Source organism: Symphodus melops (assembly GCF_947650265.1).
Source record: "Symphodus melops genome assembly, chromosome: 19".
Taxonomy (NCBI): Eukaryota; Metazoa; Chordata; class Actinopteri; order Labriformes; family Labridae; genus Symphodus; species Symphodus melops.
The window spans coordinates 3,063,096-3,086,978 of record NC_136709.1 but is presented as its reverse complement, the minus strand read 5'-3'; the positions used below and the strand labels follow the sequence as shown (position 1 = coordinate 3,086,978).

Here is a 23,883-nt window from a genome sequence, read left to right as displayed (position 1 = left end):
CCACTTCATTGAAGCACTCAGGAGTTTTAAGATGACTTCTGTCAGACACTTCATGTTCAGTAGGTGTTTGTTTCACCTTAGCAAAGTGAAAACATTGGTGCCCTGGAGAGGCAGCCAAAACAGACTGTTTAGCTCAACCAAAAGCTGCAGGACTGTCATGCCTGCCTGGGTTATAGATAAATATGGAGGTAATGATGTGCTGAGATTCAGCAAAAATGCCAGCTTCCCCATCATCAACTACCCCAATGAAGTCATAGTCAAAGTGTCTGCAGCAGGACTGAACCCTCTGGACGTCAGCATGAGAGGTGAGTGCAAGAGAGTTATCACATGTAAACTGTAAGAGAGCTTGAACCTTGAAGGCCCTGCATATTGTAAGGTGGCCCAGAAGGTCAACTGTAACAAAACAAAAAAAAACAACGTAAAAACAAATTACTGAAACATAAAAAAAAAACAATACTTAAGTGACATGCTTTTTGCAATCATGAAATTCTTGTTTGTACGACCCCTTTTCCGTAAAAGACGTGATCTTGTGTAAAATGTAAATAAAAGAGGAATTTAAAATTGTGTGTAATATAACAACCCCATAATTATTGCAAATGACACAAAGACAAGATAACATGTAGAATCTCAGCAATTTTGTTTTTCGTATTGATTCAATAATAATTATCACTTTTTTATTATTATCATAATTATTATTATTGTTATTAAAGTAATTATAGAATCTGAAGAAGTGTCTTTATGCGGGTGATAAGGCCACCTATGATTATTTGGTTGCCATGATTGACCTTTGAGTGTTGTTTAAACAGAAAGTGATGCATCAGAGCGGTTGACGACAGACACGGCCCTCTCTGCACTTTTTTTAAACATGTTGCTTGCATCAAATTCAAAATGAACATAATCTTTCAAAAACAAAGACACTTCTTAGATTGAAACTCTCTCTCTCTCTCTCTCTCTCTCTATATATATATATATATATATATATATATATATATATATATATATATATATAGTTTGGTTTTCAGTGACAGTGACTTAATGTTTGATTTTACACAGGGTCCAAACTTTTTAGGATTTTTTTCCGCTAAGTGAGCGAAGTAGTTCAGCCTGTCCTGAAATACATCACGTAGCCATCATCCTTCTTGCACTCAGGTAGCTGTTATACCACAGTGATGTCTTAAAAAGAAAGTGGGTTTAGGGTGGGTGGATAGTAGCGGGTAAATTCTGTGGTAGTTTGCTTATTGGTAATGTACGTTTCATTACCTGGATTTCACTTCTTGCATTCTGAGGGGGGTTATTTGAAAATATGAAGGACTACGAACGTGGATACATCTTCTTTGGTCTAATATGAATATGTCTGTAGTGTTAAACAGTACACACACACACACACACACACACACACACACATCTTTGCACTAATAAGGCCCATGGTGAAGTCAAACATTTTTCAGGTAAATACATTGAAGTTAATGATCTCTGCTGCCCGTTATCACTCTGTCATTTTGAACTGTTCTGAAGCTCTAAACGTGTCTTTCATACGCTCCCTGTCAGGAGGTTATGGTGCTGCGACACTGTCTATGAAGAGAGACCCTCTCAACATCAAACAGTCCGACAGTGAGTTTCCTCTCATCCTGGGTCGGGACGTTTCTGGGGTCATCATGGAGTGTGGCCTGGATGTGAAGTACTTCAGAGAAAGGGATGAGGTAAGAACTCTATTATACTCGTCCATCATAAAGTGGTGTGTATCAGTTAGAGCTCTGACTTGATGAGAATCTAGAGGTATGAAACATGAGCTATCATTCAGTATATAGTGATATGATAGATAGATAGATAGATAGATAGATAGATAGATAGATAGATAGATAGATAGATAGATAGATAGATAGATAGATACTTTATTGATCCCGAGGGAAATTCAAGGCATCCAGTAGCAGTATACAGACAGGCAGGACACAAGACATTAGTTACAATACACACCCACTGTCCTCCCTTCCCTCTCTATACAATAATCCCCCAAACAAGATTTAGCAGCCCCTATGTGACTAAGAGTAAAGGTTAAACCTTTTTTTACCTTTTTGACCTTTTTATCGTCACATCAGTCCACACAAAACGTTTCTCAGTTTCTTCGACTTTTCTGTTGAAACTAGCTTACTGTTCTTCATTGTTTTTGGGGCTCGCTGAATGTTCCTTTATTCTGTATTCAGATTTGATCATTAGCTAACGGTTAACTGAGAAGAACACAGACCGTGTAATACAGCTGTATAAAGATCACTGCATCTGCATGTAACTCTGTATGCGTAACAACATGTTACATGTTCTGTAGTTTGGTCTGTTAAAATGTGCAACGAAATGACTCGAGCCACATGTTACCTAGTTCATCACTGTCAGCTGGCAGCTCATTTGCAGGTTTAGCAGTCACCACAAACCTTCCATGTTATGGAGATTCATGAATGTACACGTATGTCTGACTCTGTGTGATAACTGACCATTGTGCTTGTGACGGCTCATACGATGAAATAAAGTTCAGACGTTGTGAAGTGAAACAAAGGATGACTGTGCAGATGTGTACAGAACGTGGTCTTTTGCACACATGTACCAGAACAATGCAATGTGCTTGAACGACTGAAGAATTCTGCTGTTGTCAACCACAAACTATTTCTTCAGTGACTTGAGCTAAATGTTTTAAACATAAAGTGCATAAAGACCCTGCAATATGCAATGTCAGCACTTCTTCATGTAGTCAGAGCAATAGAATAAGAATTCATTAAATAAAAATCAACACAGTTTTTCTGAGCATTGTGAAACACATTTGTTTGTGTTACCCGGAGGATGAATATATTCTGAGTCACCTGCAAATGAAACATGCAGAGAACCTCCCCTTGTTTATGGAAACAGCCTGTCCCTGCACACACTGAGTCACGCATGAATAAAAAATGAGGGTGAAGGTTGTAGTCAGGTGTGAAGTAAACAAAACAAAAAAAAACGAAACTGCGGAAACGACTAAACATGAAGAGAGACGAGAACTGTTCAGAAGCATCACTCGAGAGAGACAAGAGAAAAGAAGACTAACATACTGTACTAGCCTTGCTGCTTATTTAAATGTCAGGGAAGTGTTTTAAGATCACAGTCATTTTGTCCGAGCTGACTGAACAGTGAACACAGCTCATTAGCATTTAAAGCTACAGACACAGAAACATCCTGCTCTGAGCAGGGCTGAAGGAGAGGGGGTTTATGGGCTAGTTTAGTTAGTAAAAAAAAGAAGCCGTTTGAGATGTAAACACACAGTGGTTTTGTGTCTTTTGTGTGTAAGTGTTGCGTGTCTTTGTGTGTGTCTCCCTCAGGTGTGGGCAGCTATTCCACCGTGGAAGCAGGGCAGCCTGGCGGAGTTTGTGGTGCTGAGTGCTAACGAGGTATTGTTCCTCCGATGGGACTCAATTATTGTTTCACATTGATGAAGCACATTTCTTCATTTAGTTTTAGGGCCTTGCACAAGGAAGCATCTGGGCTTTTTATGTCTTTATTGGCGGAACGATACAGTGACAAAAGTCAGAAGAGAGAGAGAGAGAGAGAGAGAGAGAGAGAGAGAGGGGACGGACATTTGGGGAAATGACACACAGGCCAGATTAGAACCTGAGCCGCCTGCTTTGAGGACAACATGGCAGCATGTAAACTAACCTCTAGGCCACCGGCACTTAATTAATTTAAACCTCAGCATATCAGAACATGTTTAAACCTGTGAGGGATTTGTTTTTGTGTTTTGCATAAAAAAAGCCGAGTACTGGCTAAAAACAAACAAGAAACATGTACTCCAACATCTTACTTTCTCGTGCCGGTGGAGAGCCCTACTGTGTTTATCATCACAGTGGAGCCTAAATCGTCACAACGAAACACATGTTGCTGTCCCAGAGCCTAACATAGAATTCCAAGCATGTTGTATAAAAGTCACATTTTCATAGCAAATCAGCAATCACACCATATGCAAAATATTATATTCTCTTTGTAGAGTAAAACTCACTCAATTTAAAGCATCTAAAGCTAATATCAGCAAAACATCTCAGGATAATATATGTAAAGCAATGACAGGATAATATATGTAAAGCATCTAAGTGTAATCTCTTTACTAAGGATGATATATTTTCAACAACTCTAACATCTTATTGATGGAGTTTTTTTTTCACGTAAAATATTCCTGACCTGTCTGTGAATAAAAAGCTGCTCATCCCGAAGTCATGCAAATAAAAAGAAGTGCACAGTGCTCGTCAGTCGAGGAAGGGCTCCTTTTCTCACACTGTGTCCATTATGTGTGTTGTGTTCAGATTTCCCACAAACCGAAGTCTCTGAGCCACACCGAGGCAGCAGCCATTCCCTACGTGGCCACCACCGCCTGGTCTGCACTCGTGAACACCGGCGGGCTCAGCAAGGACAACTGTGCCAAGAAACGGTGAGGGACCATGGACAGACATTGTAACACACCAATACACAAAAGGACACACACACTTTCCATTAAGTCCCTGTCCGTCTCCTAAAGAAGCTCCCGGTCTTTGAAGTGGCCAATTATTTCACTCCATCCAAGCTTGGCCCTGGTTAGCCTCACAGCTCCATAATGAGCCTCAGGGTGCTCTGCTGTGAAGATCACGCCTTAAAGCTCTGAGTGTTCGGCTGACAAGAATCCCAATGAGGGAGAATCTGTGCAGCGATAGTGAGGAGAACATTGTCGACGCATTCATTTCTCTACATCTGTCTTTTTCTCCTCGCCTGCAGGATCCTGATCCTCGGAGGATCCGGGGGAGTGGGAACATTTGCTATACAGGTACTGATGAGATCATATAACAAACATGCTCTAAATGTGAAATGATATAAACATTTTCACATGGCCTCAACAATACACTGCAGAACACATCATGATCCGAGTATTTTCACAAAGCAAAAGTCTGAGGTCATCACAGCAGATTGAAACGGTTATTTAATGTAAACAAGCAGTGCTTTTTTTAGCAGCATGGGTACATCTTTCTTATCGGTCTGAAGCCGGCTAATGGCCATTTTCACTCCATTTAGATGCAATCAGATGAAGCTCAAGTAAGCTACCAGCTACCCTCAGATAAACGTAAATAGAATTTGGATTCAGGACGAGATACAGCTCTAATAATAGACATCAAAACTTAAACTTATAGCTAATTTGAACTCTTTAATAACTGTTGAATTATTTTGTCTGTGTCGTGTGTGAAGCCCTTTGAATTGACTTGTTGCTGAAATGTGCGCTGTAAATAAACTTGCCTTGCGTTGCCAGTATAGTTCTGGCAATATGGATCAATGTCCTCAGACGTTTCTTCCCGTTTTTTGCTTTCATGCTGAGGGACAACTGTTCGCCCACACGCTGTGACAGCGGTGTAATACTGAAGCTCGCATTACACAGACGCAGCGCTCATCAATCATTCATTCCCTGCGTGTCTCAAACATTAGCTTACCTTCTTCTTCCTGAAATAATCCAAACCTGATCTTGCGTACGCTGACATGATATCGATGAATAACACAACAATGCTGACAGGCTTTTTTCCCCCCAGCATTTTTGTTTTCAAATGTAAAAATGGAGCGATGCTTTGTGTACAGATGCTGAAGGCCTGGGGAGCCCATTTAACGGTCACCTGCTCCCAGAATGCCGAGCAGTTTGTTCGGGGCTTGGGGGCGGACCATGTGGTGGATTACACTGCTGGACCTGTGGAGGAGCCGCTCAGAGCGCTAAACAAGTGAGATACCCCACACACACACACACACGCTTTTTACAGTCATGTCAGTGTTTAATCGTGATGTACAGTATGAGTAACTAGCCCTTGTTACCAAGGCAACATGGTCTCCCCTCCTCTTGTCATCATCCTGATTATCTTTTCTCCTCCCTATCAGCAATCATGTTAGCTAACCTTCCTGTTTCTTCCTCTTTTTCAGCTCAATGACCCCAAAAACATTCTTTCCGCTTCTTTTGCCCTTGTATCTATTTTTACCCATAATACCCCTCTTCCCTCGCAGATTCGACCTGATCCTGGATAACGTCGGCGGGGACACGGAGCGCTGGGCGCTGAATCTGTTGAAGCCGTGGAGTGGAGCCAAGTATGTCACCCTTGTAACACCGTTCCTGCAGAACACAGACCTGCTGGGCATCGCTGACGGCATGTTGCAGACTGCTGCAACAATGGCCACCAAAGCTCTCAAGGTAAAATCCTTCAAGAGCAACACCGTGGTCTTTGATTCTTTGTTCATTGTTATGAAATGGACGTTTACTAAAAAGCACTTTTATTTCAGGATGAATTCATGAATGATCTACACCACATGTTTCCAACCTTTCTTCCTCATTCACTTAAAAAAGGATCAGAGCGTTGACACACTGAGCTGAAGATTGTGACACAACAGGATGCTGAGAGAGCGAGATAAACATGCTAGAGCACATTCAAGGTTGACCTTTTGCTCTGTAAAGAATATTCTGTATATACATGCTTATTGCTCTTCTTGTGACTGATGCTGCTCACAGCTTTTTGTACTGGTTAAAATCCTATAAGAAAAGGAAACACTTGAAGCCAAAAGAAACAATGACAACAATTCATCTGGATTTAATTTTTATCGATTTGTCACACAGATACAGATTGTGTTGATGATTTATTCTATGAATAGTTAACTTCTACAATCAGAGTGGAGAAATCACAGCCAAGAGTCTGAAAACATCCACAGAAAGTGTGTGGACACGTTGAGATGTCACGTAGGGATACTTCTAAACCTTCTGAACAAGCCTCCTTAGCATAACACTGTTTTCATGGAAACATATTTCTAACAGGATTCTGACACCTGGTTAGTGAACTCATCCCGCCTGATAATGAGACAACGTTGTTATGGTCAGTCTGTGGTCCTTTCTCGGCTAGACTCCAGCAGCTTCACATGAATTAGACATCTGTACTGAACTGATGCATGTGCAGTGTATAGTGTGTACACACACACACACACACACACACACAGTATATAAATATATAGACAAACTCAACAATCAATGTACATTGCATCCTGTTGGCGCCCACTGTGGTGAAAGTTGTGCAGAGCAGAACTTGCATGCTGTGCATTTGTGGCTTGCATGTATGTGTGTGTGTATGTGTGCGTGCGTGTGTGCGTGCCTGTTTCACATCCGCGCACCACTATCACCAACTTTTTCCACTCAAATGGGAACAATGAAGACGCCTCAATGTCTGTGTGGCAACGAGCTAACCGAAACTTCACACATTCACTTCCTTCCTCATTCTTTGACCAGGTAAACCTTAAATCAAACGGCTGTTCCCTCGACGGCTGATTTTGTGATCTAGCTTGAACATATAGTGCCAACGTGTATTCCCTAACGTGTATTCCCTAACGTGTAGCTCATCCTCGGCTTGGTACGTCTGTGAGCAGCACAACTGAAAATAAACCAGTACACTGCGTTTGAGCAGAGGAGACAGGATGACAGTTGCGGTTTTGTTTCTGACTTTCTCACTGCCTTCAAGTAAAACTTCAAACTTGTCATTAATTGGAAACTGAAGAAAAAGAGGCAGGATGGTGGAAAACAAGAAGTTGGGACGGCCCCAAAACGAAGTTGCCCTTTTCTTTTTAGTGTGTGAATGTCAAACCCCGGGTTTGCTTCAAGTGTGGGAAGTAAGAGGATTAAAAGCAGCAACAGAACTGTACTCCATCACCGTGATTCTTTAGTGTATGTTCTCCATCCTGTGCGTTTTAGAGAAATGTGCAGCGTCTTTTCACTCTCTTACAAAACTGAAACATTTCCTCTTCTCCTTGCTCACAGGGAGGAAATGTTTCGTGCACTCTCGTGTCCTCGTAGTGCCGTACACATGTTCTGTTTTCATTTCCATAGTAGAGAAATGAAGTGCTGCGTCCCACTCAGGCAGTCAGTGTATAAGAGTTAAAGTAGGAGTTAAACGCAGAGTCAGAGCTCAAATCTGACACAGATTATTCAGACTGACGCAGCAGAGGTGTCTGATTCACAAGTGTTGTCAAGGTATCTGATATTTTGATTGGCTTTAAGCGTCATTTCAATACGAGTAGACAACAAATATGATTATCTGTTTTGTTACCCCGGCAATAAAAATAGTTTTGAAAGACTATGTTGTTAAAGAAAGTGATATTGAATAATAATGATTCATCAAAACTTTTGACATTTCACATCAGAACGATGTCACATCGAAGTTTAAAGAAGAGGAACAGGAAGTTCAAACTATTGCACACCTTCAGATCTCTCACCTCCTGGTTCACACACACACACACACACACACACACACACACACACACTTTGTCTCTACAGAGAAAAGCAGGCGTGTTGACACCGTGTGTTCGTTTATCTAAAGGCCTCAATGAAAAATGTATAGTAACTCTTTTCTTCCCTTCAACACTTACAAACACACACACACACACACACACACACACACACACACACACACACACACACACACACACACACGCACTCACACGCACACACTTACACACAATCCTACCCAGCTGTTTGTGGATAACACTTAATCACTAAGTGGAACATGAAACATGATCGTCTTCGTTTGAGTCATGTTGTGTAAATGTGCAGATTTATTATATAAGCATTAATGTACACATGTATACTGGATGCATCTGTGTAATGCTGTTTCACAAAGCCAGTGAAATAACGGTGAGAAGGATCTGAGGTCGAGACAAAAGTAGCACAAACAACATCAATTAGAAAATGTGTGATAAGATAAAATGTGTGGTGGAGTCATGACACAGCTGTGAAGATTAGCTCAAGGTTAGCTAAACAACGCTGAGCATTTGTTCCCCCAATGTTCTTTCATGAACTAAAAGGAAACTAACCGTTTAAATTCAATTCAATGAAACAGTCTGAGACCTGAAACACATACATGGATCCACAAGTTACACAACCGACATATGCTCAACCCTCACACATTGTTAGATACAGAACTAAAGTTTAACCGAGTAAGAAAGTAAAATAAGATTTTTTACACTTTTACAATTTCTGTTCAGGAGAAGTCTATATTCCTGTCCTCCCATCATGTTTATATAATGTTCTCAGAGCCAGACAAAGTCTCTCCGTTTGCCTTTAGCATGTTGGAGCATCTCTACTTTTCCAACATCGTGCGGTAGCTGTTTGTACGTTCGTGTGAAGTCCTCCAGAAATATTCCAAGCACACAGAGTTTGAACTTTAAAGGAACTGTTGTGTTAAAAACCTCTGAAAAACATTTTACAACACCTTTCCAAACATCCTGGCTCTTTGGATGAGCAGCTGAATATGTCATCGCACCGAGTTCTGTGTAATAGACCAGCCAGGGAAGGACATTATTATACTATGATGAAGCCGGCCGCTGAAGGAGCTGCCCAGAGCTGTTAGTGTACCATGCAGCGGGGTGGGAAATGTATCAACCATATATTTGTGATCTCTTTGTCTCTTTCAGCAGCAGATCAGGTTCACATTATGAAGCACTCACATTAGTGTCCATGCCGGTCTTCACACTTTCCTCTCACTCTGTTTTCCTGCAGCACCTCTCCCGTGGAGTTCACTACCGCTGGGGCTTCTTCGCGCCCAGTGGTCCTGCACTGGATGAAGTAAGGGCGATGGTGGACGCAGGACAGGTAGGATGTATTCTGTTAATATTCAGGGCACACAATGTACAGTGGTATGTTCCCTGTAGTTTCTTTGTCACTGTGTGCACATAAAGGGTTAAATTAGACTTAAATCTTACCCTGTTAGAAAGTCCTACAAACCCTGAGGACGACAGTGTGTCACTCTCTATGAACAGCCCTCTTTTGTCTTCTAATGTTTCTCCCATTAAGCGTGACACCCCATGAATCTTGATTTGAAGAAAAAACCTAATAGCATCCAGAGAAACGCATGCCTGAGGAAGCTCATCTCTGAACTGATACGGTTCTGTTGTTTGTCGCGTGGCTCCCTCACATCATGTGTGAGCTCTCTGCTCACCCTGCATCATTCTGCTCTCCGTCAGATCCGGGCCGTGGTGGAGGAGACCTTCAGCTTCTCGCAGGTCCCTCAGGCCATGGAGAAGATGGAGAAGGGTCACGCTCGAGGAAAGACTGTGGTCCAGATCAGCAAAGGAGGAGACGACTTATAGCACTGACTCTATGAGAGACTGTGTGCTCTAATTTTCATTTCATTTTTTAAACAAATGAAATGAAGAAAAAAAAATGCTTGAATTCAAGAGTACTAGGTTTGGAAACAAGGTAACACTGAACTGTAATCACTGTGTTTCTTTGTCTGCGGGGTTTTTTGTTTTTCTTTCACCAAGTGTGTAAAATGTCCACGTTACATCCGTCATAAACTTGTACAAATGACATATTTTCTCATTGATTGACACTGCAGGAGGGTTTTTTTTCTAACTCATCTGTTTTGATTTAATGAGCCTAAAAGCTATACTCACTGAGTTTTTAAATTCATACGAGTATGAGTCAGAATGCCTCCACGCAGAGTGCTCAAGCTGTGAAGAGGATTTTCCAGTTTTTTCACTACTTGAAAAACAAACAAACAAACGTGGTCCGTCCATAATAACAAGACAAGAGTGAGGACAGTTTCACCTAAGCCGCAGAATTATCTCCTCCAGGTGTGTTTCAGGATGTCAGAGGTCCAGTTTGATGAACTGCTCTCTATCCTGGAGCCACACACTAAAGAAGAGCACAGAGATGCAAAAAAAAAAAGAAAATTGAACTTGATCAAGAAATGGTGAGAAGTTTCTGGATCGTTGTACAAACATGATTGACACAACATGAGGTCATATTTATTTTTTAATGAGTGTCAATTTCGGACGAAGAATTAATATTAAGAGCTTTACTGAGTTGAGTGGACACATTGTAGCTGTTTGTCCATGCCTTCCTGCCTCCCCTCAACTTCTTGGCCTGTTTCTAGATCAAAGAAAAGTTAGGTTGAAACATGACGTCCACACCAGAATGGTTTCATCCAATATTAACTATTACTTTTCCCACAAAAACATCAGGACAGTTACGGGTACGAGGAGCTTAAAATAATGCAGCCTAATACAATAAATCCTCTCTTTAAGGTTTAAATCCCACCTTTCAAGTTGTGAAATTCAATCAATGTCTCTCCAGAACCAGTTGGCCTTTTTGAGGTAGAAACCGTGACTCAGCGGTCGTCAAAGACACAATGAGGTTTTACACAATAAAAAGCAGAATTATAAAAATGTTGTTTTTACATCCTTTATTAATCCCACAGGAGACATAATTAGGGAATATTGCGAAAATCTGGGAATAAATTCCTTACCAACCAATTTCTACACCAATGTGTTCCTAAAGGTGTGTAGTTACACATAAAAAAACATTTAATTTCAACTCCCCTAGGAAAATCCGTGAGAGCTGCTGAAACTTTGGACACTTGGAACCATTTTTTTGAAAATTTGACTTTTTTTACATATACCTTAAATAGCATGTGAGGGGTCAAATTAGGGTTTTTTTAGGATGCTGAATCCATTGCAAGCATTTATTTTGCACTAAGACCACTCCTTGGAAGAGAAAAGGCCATGCACTCTTTTACATGTGAATGATTTTTTTTATTTCAGTATCTTGAATATTAGTTTGAGAGCAACACTGCTGCACGATGTCAAATTTCTCAGAAGTCTAGGTCAGAGTCATCTCCAGACTCTTCATCAGCATGGATACAGTTCTTGCATGTAATGCCTTTACAATTTCCGCAAGCCGAGACACATTTGACACCATTCTTCTTGCAGCTGCACCGCTGGTTGCTGCAATCTCCATTGCAATTGCAGCTTGTGAACTGGAGTAGCTCCTCCGGAGCCATAGGGTCTAGTGTTGGAACTGGCTCATAACCATGAACTCCTAACATCCATCCATAACCACTCGGGTCAAAAGACATGCTCTTCAGAAGCATCCAGTCCTGGGTTTGGAGATAGGCACGGAGAGAATGCTGAGCAGCTGCACCCTCTGTTGGAGGAAGAGTTTCTGGTTTAATCAGCCCAGCTGCTGCCTTCTGTGAGAACATACTATACCGAATTGCACCTAAAGTACTTCCTGGTGCATTATATATGTGCTGGAAGATCCTTATACCAGCCCTGATTACTGCCTCCTTAGTAGCTTGCAAGTCAAGGAAGATGTCCATGTGTTCATCAATGTCTCCTGCACAAAACTTGTCAAAGAGAGTTGATTTCCCGTGGCCCCCGATTGCAGAAACTGTGTCACAACCGGTGAAAGCATGACAAAAGAGCAGGTAGCGTCTCTGTCTTTCTGAGAGAGCTTCTCTGATCTTCCTCACATCATAAGAGCCCTTTGACGTGGTTAATGACAGTGGATAATTGGTGCTTAAGCTATGGTGTACCAACATTACGAGCACGTCTGCATCTTCAGCCCGCACCTGGAAATAGAACAAGATATGTTAAGAGCATCTTCCACTGTGCAAAAAATCTGTACAATTGTGAAGTTATTTTACAATGCTAATGCTCGCCCCGACAAAAACACTTGCTTAACAATATGCCAAATCAAAATACAGTACAGCATAGCAAAATATCATCCACATAATTTGTGATGTAATTAATGTAACATTGTCATAAAATGTTTTACTAACCTCAACAGGGCAATCTTTAGCAGCAGCCAGTGCTGCTCTCACAATTAAAGTGTCAGCATCATTGTCACACTGCTCCACAGTGATCTGATGTCTCCAGAATGTTGAAGAGAGGAGATGGACAAGCTCACCCTTGTTATGAATGTTGTCCAAGAACTTTGCCCGTGGTGTCAAATGTATCATATCTGGTCGAATCTGTAGATCACAGCAGGAGTTCTTGGTACGCCGGATGTGGTCATGATCTTTTGGTGAGCTTCTATAGCCATCAAAGACCACAATGATCTTCTGGGAGCGACTGCCAAGACACTGCACATACCTCAGGTAACTGTCTGCAATCTCCTGCCAAGTCTGACCTTGTTCCCACTTTACCATGTAGAGTAGCCATCCTCCATCAATCACCAGACTGGAGCAGGGTTGGTCTGTGAGGTCAAGCGGATCAGTCAAGTCTTTCAGACTTGTCTTGGAAAAGCCTGATTTGTTCGCCTTGTTCATTTTTTGATCTTTGTTGTTGAATAATGACAAAGGGAATGGAGTCAGCTCATACTCTAAGCTTGTCTCAACTGTCATGTCCCGTTGGGATAAGATTATCAGTCGGTTGAACAACTTGAGTGAGTTTAGGTAAATCTTCTTGTCATTGACCTTGGGAATCTTTCTGAGCGATGACAGGGCCTGTACCTTGAACTTTACTTCCATGGTTGATGTCACTGACTGTCCATCCAGCTTTATCTGCATCTCTCTCCCAACTTCAGCTGCTCTCTCAGCATTGACTTTGTCACCCGCAGTGCTTGTAAATCCTGTTGAGAAGGACACAAGCAAGTACTTGTCTCGATCATGGTCAAATGGGTTGTTCTCCTCAAACCATTTGAGGGTAAGTTCAACTGCTTCAGCGTCTCGTTTCATCATCATTCTGGAAAGGTCTTTATGGAGTGGATCATGTTTCTTGACACCTTCCTCCATGCGCCGGTTGACATCGGAGAAATGGTTGAGGGTCTGTACCCAGCACTTGTGGCCTGAATCACTATTTCTCATCCTCCCTCTGCTCAACCCACCACCTGACTTGGCCGCCTTCATCAGTGTTTGCTCGATACAGATGTCACACCAGGTGCCAGACCAATCATGGCAAGAGTAACGGACAACATGGTTCCCGTGGGCAGTAATACTTTCCAAGGTCTCTTTGTAACCAGGTACAGTTTTGAAATGCTTCATGAGCTGACAATAGAGCCGCGCGCCCTTGGCGTAGTGATGATGCCCCGCAGCAGAAAATATGTCCAGCATTCTGGTGGCAATGCAGGACAGGTGCCCATCGTGGTCTGCAAGCCGCTCAGTTTTGATAAAGATCTTGATGACATCAACCATGTAGTGGTACTGCACCCAGAGTGCAGGCGTTCTTCCTCCCTCTGCAAGTTTTTTGAATATTCTTTCAAACCTCTCTTCAAAGACTGCAACTATTGGGCCTGTGTGTCTGGCTCCCATCTTCCCATCAGCAACTTTCTTTATGAAGGTCCTCATTTCACCAAGCTCATTCTCACTGAAGGCATGTTTCATGACATGCTGATAGATGGCTGCATCTATTAGGAGGTGAGCGCGGATTGCCTTTTCAAAACACCCTCCATTTAGGATGTTGGTGGCCGTTGTACTTCCTGGATAGATCAGCTGGACCAACTCTAGTAGTCCAGAATCACCCATGATACTACCCAAGGACCCGAGGTAGGATTTTAGGAGGTGAAACCCACCCAACCTTGGAATGATGGGTAGATTCCTCTGCTTTATGATATCCACTGCTTTCAGCCAGATGGGTAGATCGAAGGTCACTATGGTTATTTTGTCCCTTGAGAGACGCATGCACTCTTTGAGGGTGGTAAAGATAGTCCTGTGGTCATTAGGGTCACCTTCGATGACTGGGAGGAAGTTGACCTGTGTCCTCTGCTTGACATCATTTGCATGGATTCTTTTCATCCAGCCATTCCAGTTCGAGTGCTGGAACTCAGGATCTTGGGCTTTTAACACCCATCCTGCTGCCCAGAGCATGTCTCCTGGAGAGAGGAGTGGCTGGTCTTGTGTCATGGAGGTGAAGAGCTCAGCCATTGGAAGAAATGTGATAGAGTTTATACCTGTCTGTTTCCTGTTGGTGAATGGAAGAATCTTCACTTCAGCTGTCTTAAGAATCTTAGCCTTGTCGATTGCCTTCATCTTCACCCTGCTGACAGTTGCTGTCATCTGATCATCTGCATATGGTGGTGCTGGAGAGGTGACTTTAATCATACCCATAGAATGAAAGGGAGTATTACCATAAATTGAAACAATGTTCAAATCGATATTGTCTCCAACAAACTGAGTGACTGAGGAAATTGAGCTTGTATCCCCAACATCAATGTTGTTCATCTGATGGTAACTCTGTACTTCACTCTTACCAGCTGTCATAACTAATTGATCCTCAAGTTGGATGTCAACCTCAATCTCCTCTATCTGATTTTCGGTTTCTTCAACAATGGTACCAAGAGTACCAGAAGCATTAGATATGCCCAGTCCATTCTTGTCATTAAGGAAGCAGTATTTGTAATTTAGTATTTCTGCATAAGACTCTGTGTATCCCAACCGGTGTAACTTGTTGAGCATCCACTTTGACCCAAATCTATGATCCAGTTGTATGGCAAGCCCCATCTGGTACGGCAATACCCCTGACCGAGGCCGAAAGGCCTTTATGAAGTTCTGTCCCCAAATGGCTACTCTTTCATCTGTCTTCACTATAGGTCTCAACAACATCTGAAGGCTCTCAGGAACAATGGCCAGCTGACTAGGGATATCAGTCATACTGTGTGCAGTAGGGTACGACTTTGGATCTATATCAATAGTGGCGATGTCATTACAAATTAACTTTACTGCAGTCTTTAAGATTTGAGTCTTTTCATTTCCGAACTTAATGTTAGCATGATGCTCTCGAAGGATAGTGCTGGTCATATCTTTGAAACAGAGAACATCTTCACTCCTCTGCTGTGATGTGAAATACAGTGTGTCCTGGTATTTCTCTAGAAGCTTCTTCTTCAGCCACTTTTTTGAATATGAGAGACTCTTATCCGGTGACTGGTCAAACTGCTGCATTTTTATGTGGACTTGGTCAAGTGTCATAACCCCATGCTCGAGTTCTAGGTCTAACCATTCACAGAGCTCATGAAACACAGCCTCTCGCTCCTCGTCAGTTTTTCTTCCCACATCTTATGTCTTGGAGTAATGACCACTCGTCTCGAAAAGTACTTTGCAGCGCAAATGATTCAAGGTTTCCTCTGCTACCAAGTCATTGATCCCTTCTAGGCGGCCAATGACTTCGGTGCCCCATTCATCTTTGCGCCCATGTGCTGTTTTCAGCAAGCTTGTCTTCAGTCCATCTGCAGTCAAATTGTCAGGGACTCTGTACCTTTTTCTGGACATTTCTGGATTTTTTGGGAAGATATGAGTGGGCTGGTTGCAAAGAATGCATACATTCTTGTACAAAAGCTGAACTGAATGTGAACTTTTAGAACTGCATGCAGCAGACACACTATATCCAGAGGAAATACGCCGTCTCTTTGCCTGTGCCAACTCTTTCTCCACCTCTGCTGTATGAGTTGACTTTCTGATGACCTGGACAGATTTGTTGTACAAATCACGCTTACACTCTTTGTGGTATGTCATTCTTCCAACTTCCTTTGCCTCCTTCATGCACTCCAAAATTTTTGCATTTTCAATTGCTTCTGCATATCCCAACATAGTTTGGTAGCCTTTATTTTTTGCCCTTTCAAGATTGTAAGCGAGCAGCTCTTGGCCTTCACAGATGAAACAAGTGAGTGGAGGTGCAGGTTTAACATTGACATCCATAATGCTACTCTGCAATGCCCTACAAAGAAAAAAAGATAGCATCTTAATTTCTTTCAAATCTCTAATCATTCTTGCGACATGAACGTCATCCTTTGTCATTTGTACAAATATCCTATCTCTACTATGATGTATTTAAAAGCAAATTGGGGGTCAGATTTACAGTTACTGCAAAAAGACCTTGAGAAACCAAAACAAACCACTGAAAATAGCGAGCTAAAGTTGGCATAAGGCAGTCAGCTAACATTTAAGTAAGTAAAATGTAATCAGATGCACTTGGAGTGTGTGGATGTTAGCTAACTAACCAGGATACCTAGTGTTAGCTAGCTCTAAGCTAGTTTGCTGACAGTACACTCCATATATAGTATTTATCAATTTAGTGACATGGAATATTTACAGTTTTGATAATAAGTAATACTTACATATAAGAGGTAAAATTGTCTTGCAATATCTTGTTGTCCAGTGAATATTGTTTGATAGGCCTATGTGTCGAATTTATGTCTGCCCATGAGCATATTTAAATAAACCTATGACGATAGGGAGAGTGGGGTAAGTTGATCGACCCCCTGTTGCTAGGCAACTATGCACCTTACATTCTGAAACTTCTTTTGATACAGTAACATTTCTGCATTTAAGTTATAATGGCTCTTATGTTAAAGCTGTATATCAGCCTGACATATCAGCTGTTTTTCTGACTTCATATTTTCATGGCTCTTTGTCATAGATGCATTCTCATATTTTCTATTGATAAACAACATCCCAAATTAAATTACATGTTTTTATAGAACTTCTGTCTCAATTGTCTTTGCATGGAGAAACACATCTATAAAAACTGGCTCAATTTACCCCACTTTCCCCTACCCTGGGATTTACATGCAACAAGCAACATTTATTTTCTCTTAAACAGAGGGTTTTCAAAAGCACAGGAAAAGCAGACATGGCTGTTTCTGTACCAAGTTTTTAAGTGTCTCGGCTTGCGGAAATTGTAAAGGCATTACATGCAAGAACTGTATCCATGCTGATGAAGAGTCTGGAGATGACTCTGACCTAGACTTCTGAGAAATTTGACATCGTGCAGCAGTGTTGCTCTCAAACTAATATTCAAGATACTGAAATAAAAAAAATCATTCACATGTAAAAGAGTGCATGGCCTTTTCTCTTCCAAGGAGTGGTCTTAGTGCAAAATAAATGCTTGCAATGGATTCAGCATCCTAAAAAACCCCTAATTTGACCCCTCACATGCTATTTAAGGTATATGTAAAAAAAGTCAAATTTTCAAAAAAATGGTTCCAAGTGTCCAAAGTTTCAGCAGCTCTCACGGATTTTCCTAGGGGAGTTGAAATTAAATGTTTTTTTATGTGTAACTACACACCTTTAGGAACACATTGGTGTAGAAATTGGTTGGTAAGGAATTTATTCCCAGATTGCCCATGTATCTGATAAAATACCCTTACTAACATGCATCTCACACACGGAAAGGCCTGACTCGCACACAAACAGGACCTGTGGACGCATTAGTGAGAGCGGGGCTGCTACACAGGAAGCGCTTCAGAGCTGTTGGGGGTGCAATGCCCTGCTCAATGGCACCTCGGCAGTAATGTGAAAGTGGCCTGGCACCTCTCCATCCAACTTCCATACTTTGGTCCGCACCAGGACTTGAACATGACTCCCTGGTTTCTAATCTTACAGACTGAGCAGCCCCCCGAAATAGTGATCGTCATTTCGATCCTCATTAGATTGCAAGTGATCTAAGCCATTTCCATTCTGTTATGAAAATCTGAAATACCTCTAATATTTTCTAAATTAGGCAACGCATGCTAGTGAACGCAGCAGTCTCACATTTCCATTTATGAGCCCAGAAAAAAAAGTCTATGTCAGTTCTTTTTTTACTTTTTTTATTTCAAGCCTAATTTGTAACATCAGCTTTTCAATGCATTGCTTCGCTAGTGCTGTTTGTTTTAAAAGCAGTGCCCTCTTTCAATTCCTCTCTTAATCTACGAAATGTGAAAAAAGTCACCTGACCTTCAGCGTAATAAAAGAAAACCTAATAAAAGAAATGACAGTCACAACAGGACGTGTTTAATGTCCTGAGAAAGACAACATTTATTTAAAAAAGACACAGGAAGTCAAATCAGATCCTTATCGTCATGTGTAACAGTTCTTTCTTTCACATTCACATATTTACAATCAGCAGGGAGCAGATTTTTCTTTTTATTATAGTTCTGCTTCGAAGGTAAAACTATACACTTCATGATTCTGTACAAACTAAAGCAGAAAAGAACGGTGTGTAGAAAAAGGTAAAAAGATATCTAACAATTTACAGGAACAAAACTCGACAGAGATCTTTGGAGAGAAGGCACAGCAGACTTTAGATTGCAGCTGATATAACGTATACATTCATATTTCCAAACGTTTCTCAAGAGTCCTCTGCAGAAAAAAGTACCACGAATTAACAAGCAGCATTAAGACAGGGCAGAGTTCTCACTAAGTGAAAACAGAGAGTGAGGAATGGACATCTTTGGTGTGATGTGTTAAAGTTTCGACTGGATGTGATGTTGATCCATCAAGAGTAAACAAGAGTCAAAATACTACGAAAGAGTGCAATGTTTGCAAATAACTCGTGCTGGGTTCATCTCACTGGTGTGGGTGCTACGGTGGAGCTGCATCACAGGGCTCAGTGCCTCTGGCAGAGCTGCGGCAGGGGGGCCATGGCAGCATGTCTCCAATCAGATCACAGGACCTCCAAAGTCCACCTTTGGTTTAACTTACTCTCATTGAACTTGTTAAGGATCACCTGGTTTCTGTCGTACTGCTGACCACCTAGAGTGAAAAAACAAGGTCAGTTAGTTGTCTACATGAACATCAGTTTCACAGCATTTACCACCACTGTCTGCTCTGTCTAAAAGCCCCCTGATTACACCCATCATAGTATTGTTCACACTGATTTACAGATCATGTATTTTCAATATTTTTAGATGGTAAATTGTTGTTTTAATCACATGACAAAACTCCTAAGATGTGACATCGCTTGTGGGTAATATAGCCTACAGTAACTGCAACTCTAATCAGACGGTAACATTTTCACTCTAACTGCATGCAGCTGCATACATGATTCTGGATGAGGCTCTTTGGCACAGATTTTGCCTTAAAGGAGAGCACAATGGCAATTTAAAGGCTGCAGCACTGAAACACGGAGATGCTTCATTGTATTGAGAGCTGTACAATCTTTCTCTGAATATAGTTTATCACAAAATAAACAAATTAAATTGTTGACACCAGGAGATAAAATTGGACTTTGTGATATATCCTGTCATTGCACCTCCCCGATACACCAGCAGATGGAGCTGTTGGCTCAGGCTTTGTTCTCAAGCACTACTAGTGGCATACTGAACAGGGAAGTTTAACCTTTCTTTAAATGTTCTATATTCTACAACTCTATGCACTGTAACTTGACTAATACTTGTCTGATCTCTGACCTTTGACTTCCAGGACCAGGTCTGGTTTAAGGTGGCAGCGCACCAGGCCGTCTGCGGTGATGTTCCACAGCTGGTTCACTTTTCCTCTCTCGGGGGAAACACAGAGCCGGCAGCCCTCCATCACCACACTGCCTGAAGTCTCCAGACAGCAGTCCTCCACCAGCTGGAGACAGAGAAGACAAAGGAGTCAAAGGAAATGTTTATTATGTCAGGTAAGATAAACATGATCCCCCCCCCCAAAACAATCCTAAAGAAGAACACAGATCCTTAGCTTTCTGCTGCAAGATGAAAGATGGTTCCTACTTTAAAGGGTGTGTGGGCTGATGCCTCCAATTTTCCTACCAAGATGTCTTCTTACCATATTTAACAGAGTCTGTATAAACCCCTTTTAAGATGCTTTAAAAAGAAAGGGTTCAGGTTAGATATCTAGCTAAGCTCTAGATCCTCATCTTGTTGCTTCATTTCCCACCAAACTGTCTTTGGATCTGCAGCTGACTGAAAGACAACAGACAGGAACACAAACAAACCGCTCTTTGATGGAGGTCACCTTTATAATAAATACAAGTCTGTTGGGAAATCAGGTTATCTTCCTGCCTTTCATACTGTCCTGGTCACACCCTTGTTTTCATGTACACAGCCACTTACAATAACAACACCAAACACAATAAGTATGTCATATGTTAAAGTGGTGCAGCAGTTCCGACAGAAAGGGGGCGGCTGTTTCGAAACGAATGAACGTTGTATGCAAAGTGTGTAAGATTTAGGGCTTGTGTGTAGCACAGACGCTGTTCCTGTCAGCTGTGCAAACAAAAGAAAGCCAAATACTGAAGATGAAAAGCTGAAGTTTAGATTTGACGACAAACCTACGTGTCCCTGTTAATGACACAGTGGCATCTGTTTGAAGAACTTCATGACGTTCAAGCGTTGCATCTTTAGAGCTGAATGACTCAAACGATCCTTTGAAGTGCATGCGGCTCTGTTTGTCGTCCCTGTGTGCTTTGGTAAACGTTCCTCTCATGTGGCTGAGTGAATTAGCAGTTTTCTGTGTTGCACATGTACCTTGCAGGTAAGCTGGCCGTCCTGATAGAGCCAGACCTGCTCCAGCCCTCCAGTCTCCTCCACAGCCTGAACCCTCATCAGCTTGATGTCGTCCAGAGTTCCTGTCAGTGACATCACACATCCTGTTTCCCTGTTCTGCAGACGGAAGAACATCTGCTTCTGTGGGGGGAAACATTCAATACCACATGGTGAGAGATGATTCAACAATTCATGAGAGGGAGTGTTATAATAGGCTCTGTGTTACTTTGTGTTTTATCTTTCACATCTTCCTCATATTTGTCCATGGGAGAAACACAATAGATGGATCAGGGTTTTAAACTTAGTGTATGAGACTGTGAGTTTATTGAGACCTGAACCACAGGTAAGTCTGGTACCTGGAGTAGTGGACGCAGGGATCCTATTCGCTGCCAGCCGCTCATCTTGTACAAATCAATCACTTCACCTGGATGCAGAAGAAGCTGTCGACCGCTGTAGTTACTGCCTTCATACAACACCCACCTGAGGAGAGGACAGTCAGACGTGTTAGCTCAGCTTCAACTAAGTAGCTTCTAATATGTGCTATATCATGTACACAAAAATAAGCACAGCTCTTCTTTCTACTAATACATTTAACGTTTGCTTTCGTAGAAAGTAGAAAAACGTGATTTTAAAAATTGTTTTAAAAAAGTTTGGAGGAGAGGGCGGGGTCGACGTGCATCAAAGACTCGAGGCAAGGGGGCGGAGCCTGCTGATGTGTGGAGAACTGACTGCCCAAACATCGACCTGAGTCAAACAACTCAAGCTCAGCTCCATGTGTTATTGTTTTTATTTTGTATTACTACTTTATTTAATTTTCCATATGTGTTTAAAAAGGTATTGACGGTAGTTCTATTTCACAACTGAACTAAAATCCAACAATCTGTTTTTCTCCGTTGAGTGGTTGTGATTTGAATGCTCAGGGCGCAGCTTTTCTTTTGTTAAGACATAACCAACTCCTCAAAGGGATTTTTACTCATATCTGATAGGATCATAATTTCGGACTCATTCTTGACCATTGCAGATACTGTAGGTCTCTCCTGTAGGGAAATTCATGTTCATATATTCTTACAATTGTCCACAAGCAGATGCAGAAATGTGATGCTTTTTAAAGTGTTCACCTTCACCGTGCAAAATAAGTGAACTCTGAGGTTACATCCGGCCACCTTCTATTCTCCACGCTACAGAGTGTGCAATGAAGAGCAAGTCATTGTATGAACACTCAACAGCTTTATGTGAGCATGTTGCTCGGGTCATCTTATTGGCCGGTGAAGTAGAGTTTTCTTTTGTTTCAGGACAGTTCCTATATGTGCCTACAAGGATTCTACAAAGATGGTAGTAGAAATTTAAAAAAAAAACACGTCGTACATTCCTCCCTCCACCACCAGGGAGCGTATGCGAGCATCCAGGCCCTCCTGCAGCAGGTTCACAACTCCTCTGCTGAACACCATCCTGCGACCTCTGCAGCCCTCCTTACTGAACAACGTGATGGAGGCCAGAGAAAGCTCCTGACAAACAGACACAAACAGAGAGTTCACCACGTGTCCCATCTATTGATTATGCTGTATTATCAGTTAGACACACATAGACAGTACTCACAGGTCCGGTGGTCTTTAAGGAGCAGATAGTGGAGTGTGAGGACGTGATGCCCATGGCCTCTGTGTTGGGGTATTCTCCCTCCTCCAACACGTACATGTCCTCTGTGAACTGCGCTCCTCCATAAGCCACCCAGCTGTCACAGACAGAGACGCACGCCATTACACTCGTGACATCACTGTCAAGCTGTTCTTCACGTTAGCAACAACTTCACCCCACTACGAGTTTCTAAGAGGACTTCTTTGTGCCAGGAAAAAAAAAAAACTTTCTCCAACTTCAGGATGCATGTGACACTGTGAGATTTGTTACATGTAGTCTTTGGGGGAAGTGCCCCTGATCAATGTATAAGACTTTTCACACCTGCACAAGGCAGCACAGGATTATTTGGTGCCTACCTGCCAGCCAGCACCTTACAGGACCTGGGTATGAAGTCCTCATCCAGAGCTGCTGTGCTCTCCTCCAGAGCCACCAGCCTCCCCTGGAAGTCCGGCTCAGAATACAGTTTCACCTTTAACACATGCACCAACAGAACTAAGTGAGCCAGCCGGACTAGAGACTCTGTATAGTGATGTCAATATGTTTTATATCAAGACTTAAATGGATGAACGGATACCTTGAACTTGGGTGTTCCCATCAGAGAGTCCTGTGGAGCAGACAGGAAGAAGGTTAAAAATCAGCTTTAAAAAGAAGTTCCTCACAAAAAACACGGCTGGCTGTTTTTACATTCTTCATCATTGCTTATCACAAAGGACAGAGTCTGCTTTGAACTGATCCGACACGTGTTTTACTGACATGGAAGACAGGTTGTATGGATGAGATCTTGGGGTTCCTGGCTCCCCAGTCCTCTGGGCTCGTATACAGTCCTTTCTCCAGGATGTAGAGTTCCCCGTTGAATCCAGGTTTCTCAAAGCCCACCCACCTGTCAAGGACACAAAAACAAAGATATAAAGCAACAATGACAGAGTTACTCAGAGGTTACATTTCCCCTTTAACTTTTTTCTACCTATCAGTCATTTAAACCCTGAAAAACAAGAAGAAAATGCCAATTAAGGGTTTGTGCTCTCGTCAGAAAAAAAGGAAGACATGGCTTCAAGGTTGTGAGATGAGTGCAAGACAAAACATTTACTAACTGTGTAAAAAAGAGAAGCACGCTGTTCAGCTCCCAATGACAGACAGCTCATTGGGAGCTGAACAGTGAGCGGTCTAATGATAAGCATGAACATTAGACAAGTTCAATCAGCTCAAACGTTCAGGCTGTTTGTTGACAAATATCAATAAACTTG

At 42.0% G+C, this 23,883-nt stretch overlaps 3 protein-coding genes across 3 annotated transcripts in view; 1 reads left to right on the top strand and 2 right to left on the bottom strand.

Annotated features, from left to right (window-relative positions):
* The first annotated feature begins 29 nt into the window (after positions 1 to 29).
* rtn4ip1 (reticulon 4 interacting protein 1) lies at positions 30 to 10,354 on the top strand. The gene is made up of 9 exons (XM_079370105.1): positions 30 to 305; positions 1,549 to 1,700; positions 3,339 to 3,407; positions 4,314 to 4,438; positions 4,759 to 4,807; positions 5,605 to 5,741; positions 6,019 to 6,202; positions 9,545 to 9,637; positions 10,009 to 10,354. The coding sequence occupies exons 1-9, from the start codon at positions 32 to 34 to the stop codon at positions 10,132 to 10,134; spliced, it is 1,209 nt and encodes a 402-aa protein (XP_079226231.1). The 5' UTR covers positions 30 to 31; the 3' UTR covers positions 10,135 to 10,354.
* Positions 10,355 to 11,558: 1,204 nt separating this feature from the next.
* LOC306840673 (uncharacterized protein) lies at positions 11,559 to 14,761 on the bottom strand. Its single transcript, XM_079370103.1, has 2 exons — positions 12,609 to 14,761; positions 11,559 to 12,398 (listed from the first exon to the last, which is right to left on the bottom strand). Exons 1-2 carry the CDS (start codon positions 14,688 to 14,690, stop codon positions 11,640 to 11,642), a joined length of 2,841 nt encoding a protein of 946 aa, XP_079226229.1. The 5' UTR covers positions 14,691 to 14,761; the 3' UTR covers positions 11,559 to 11,639.
* A 3,767-nt stretch (positions 14,762 to 18,528) lies between these two features.
* crybg1a (crystallin beta-gamma domain containing 1a) overlaps positions 18,529 to 23,883 on the bottom strand; it is a 45,273-nt gene continuing 39,918 nt past the window's right edge. Inside the window, exons 15-23 of the mRNA XM_079369963.1 lie at positions 23,393 to 23,519; positions 23,214 to 23,243; positions 22,996 to 23,108; positions 22,604 to 22,736; positions 22,373 to 22,512; positions 21,364 to 21,487; positions 20,990 to 21,148; positions 19,931 to 20,093; positions 18,529 to 19,274 (exon numbers count right to left, since the gene is read on the bottom strand). Coding sequence (XP_079226089.1) covers positions 19,186 to 19,274; positions 19,931 to 20,093; positions 20,990 to 21,148; positions 21,364 to 21,487; positions 22,373 to 22,512; positions 22,604 to 22,736; positions 22,996 to 23,108; positions 23,214 to 23,243; positions 23,393 to 23,519 — 1,078 coding nt within the window. The 3' untranslated portion in view covers positions 18,529 to 19,185. The remainder of the gene's footprint in view (positions 19,275 to 19,930; positions 20,094 to 20,989; positions 21,149 to 21,363; positions 21,488 to 22,372; positions 22,513 to 22,603; positions 22,737 to 22,995; positions 23,109 to 23,213; positions 23,244 to 23,392; positions 23,520 to 23,883) is intronic.

Coding starts and splice junctions, on each gene's coding strand:
- rtn4ip1 (XM_079370105.1), top strand. CDS start 32: ATGACTTCTGTCAGACACTTCATGTTCAGTAGGTGTTTGTTTCACCTT. Junction 4,439..4,758: donor GACAACTGTGCCAAGAAACG/GTGAGGGACCAT, acceptor CCTCGCCTGCAG/GATCCTGATCCTCGGAGGAT. Junction 9,638..10,008: donor CGATGGTGGACGCAGGACAG/GTAGGATGTATT, acceptor GCTCTCCGTCAG/ATCCGGGCCGTGGTGGAGGA.
- LOC306840673 (XM_079370103.1), bottom strand. CDS start 14,690: ATGGCTGAGCTCTTCACCTCCATGACACAAGACCAGCCACTCCTCTCT. Junction 12,399..12,608: donor CTAAAGATTGCCCTGTTGAG/GTTAGTAAAACA, acceptor TTCTATTTCCAG/GTGCGGGCTGAAGATGCAGA.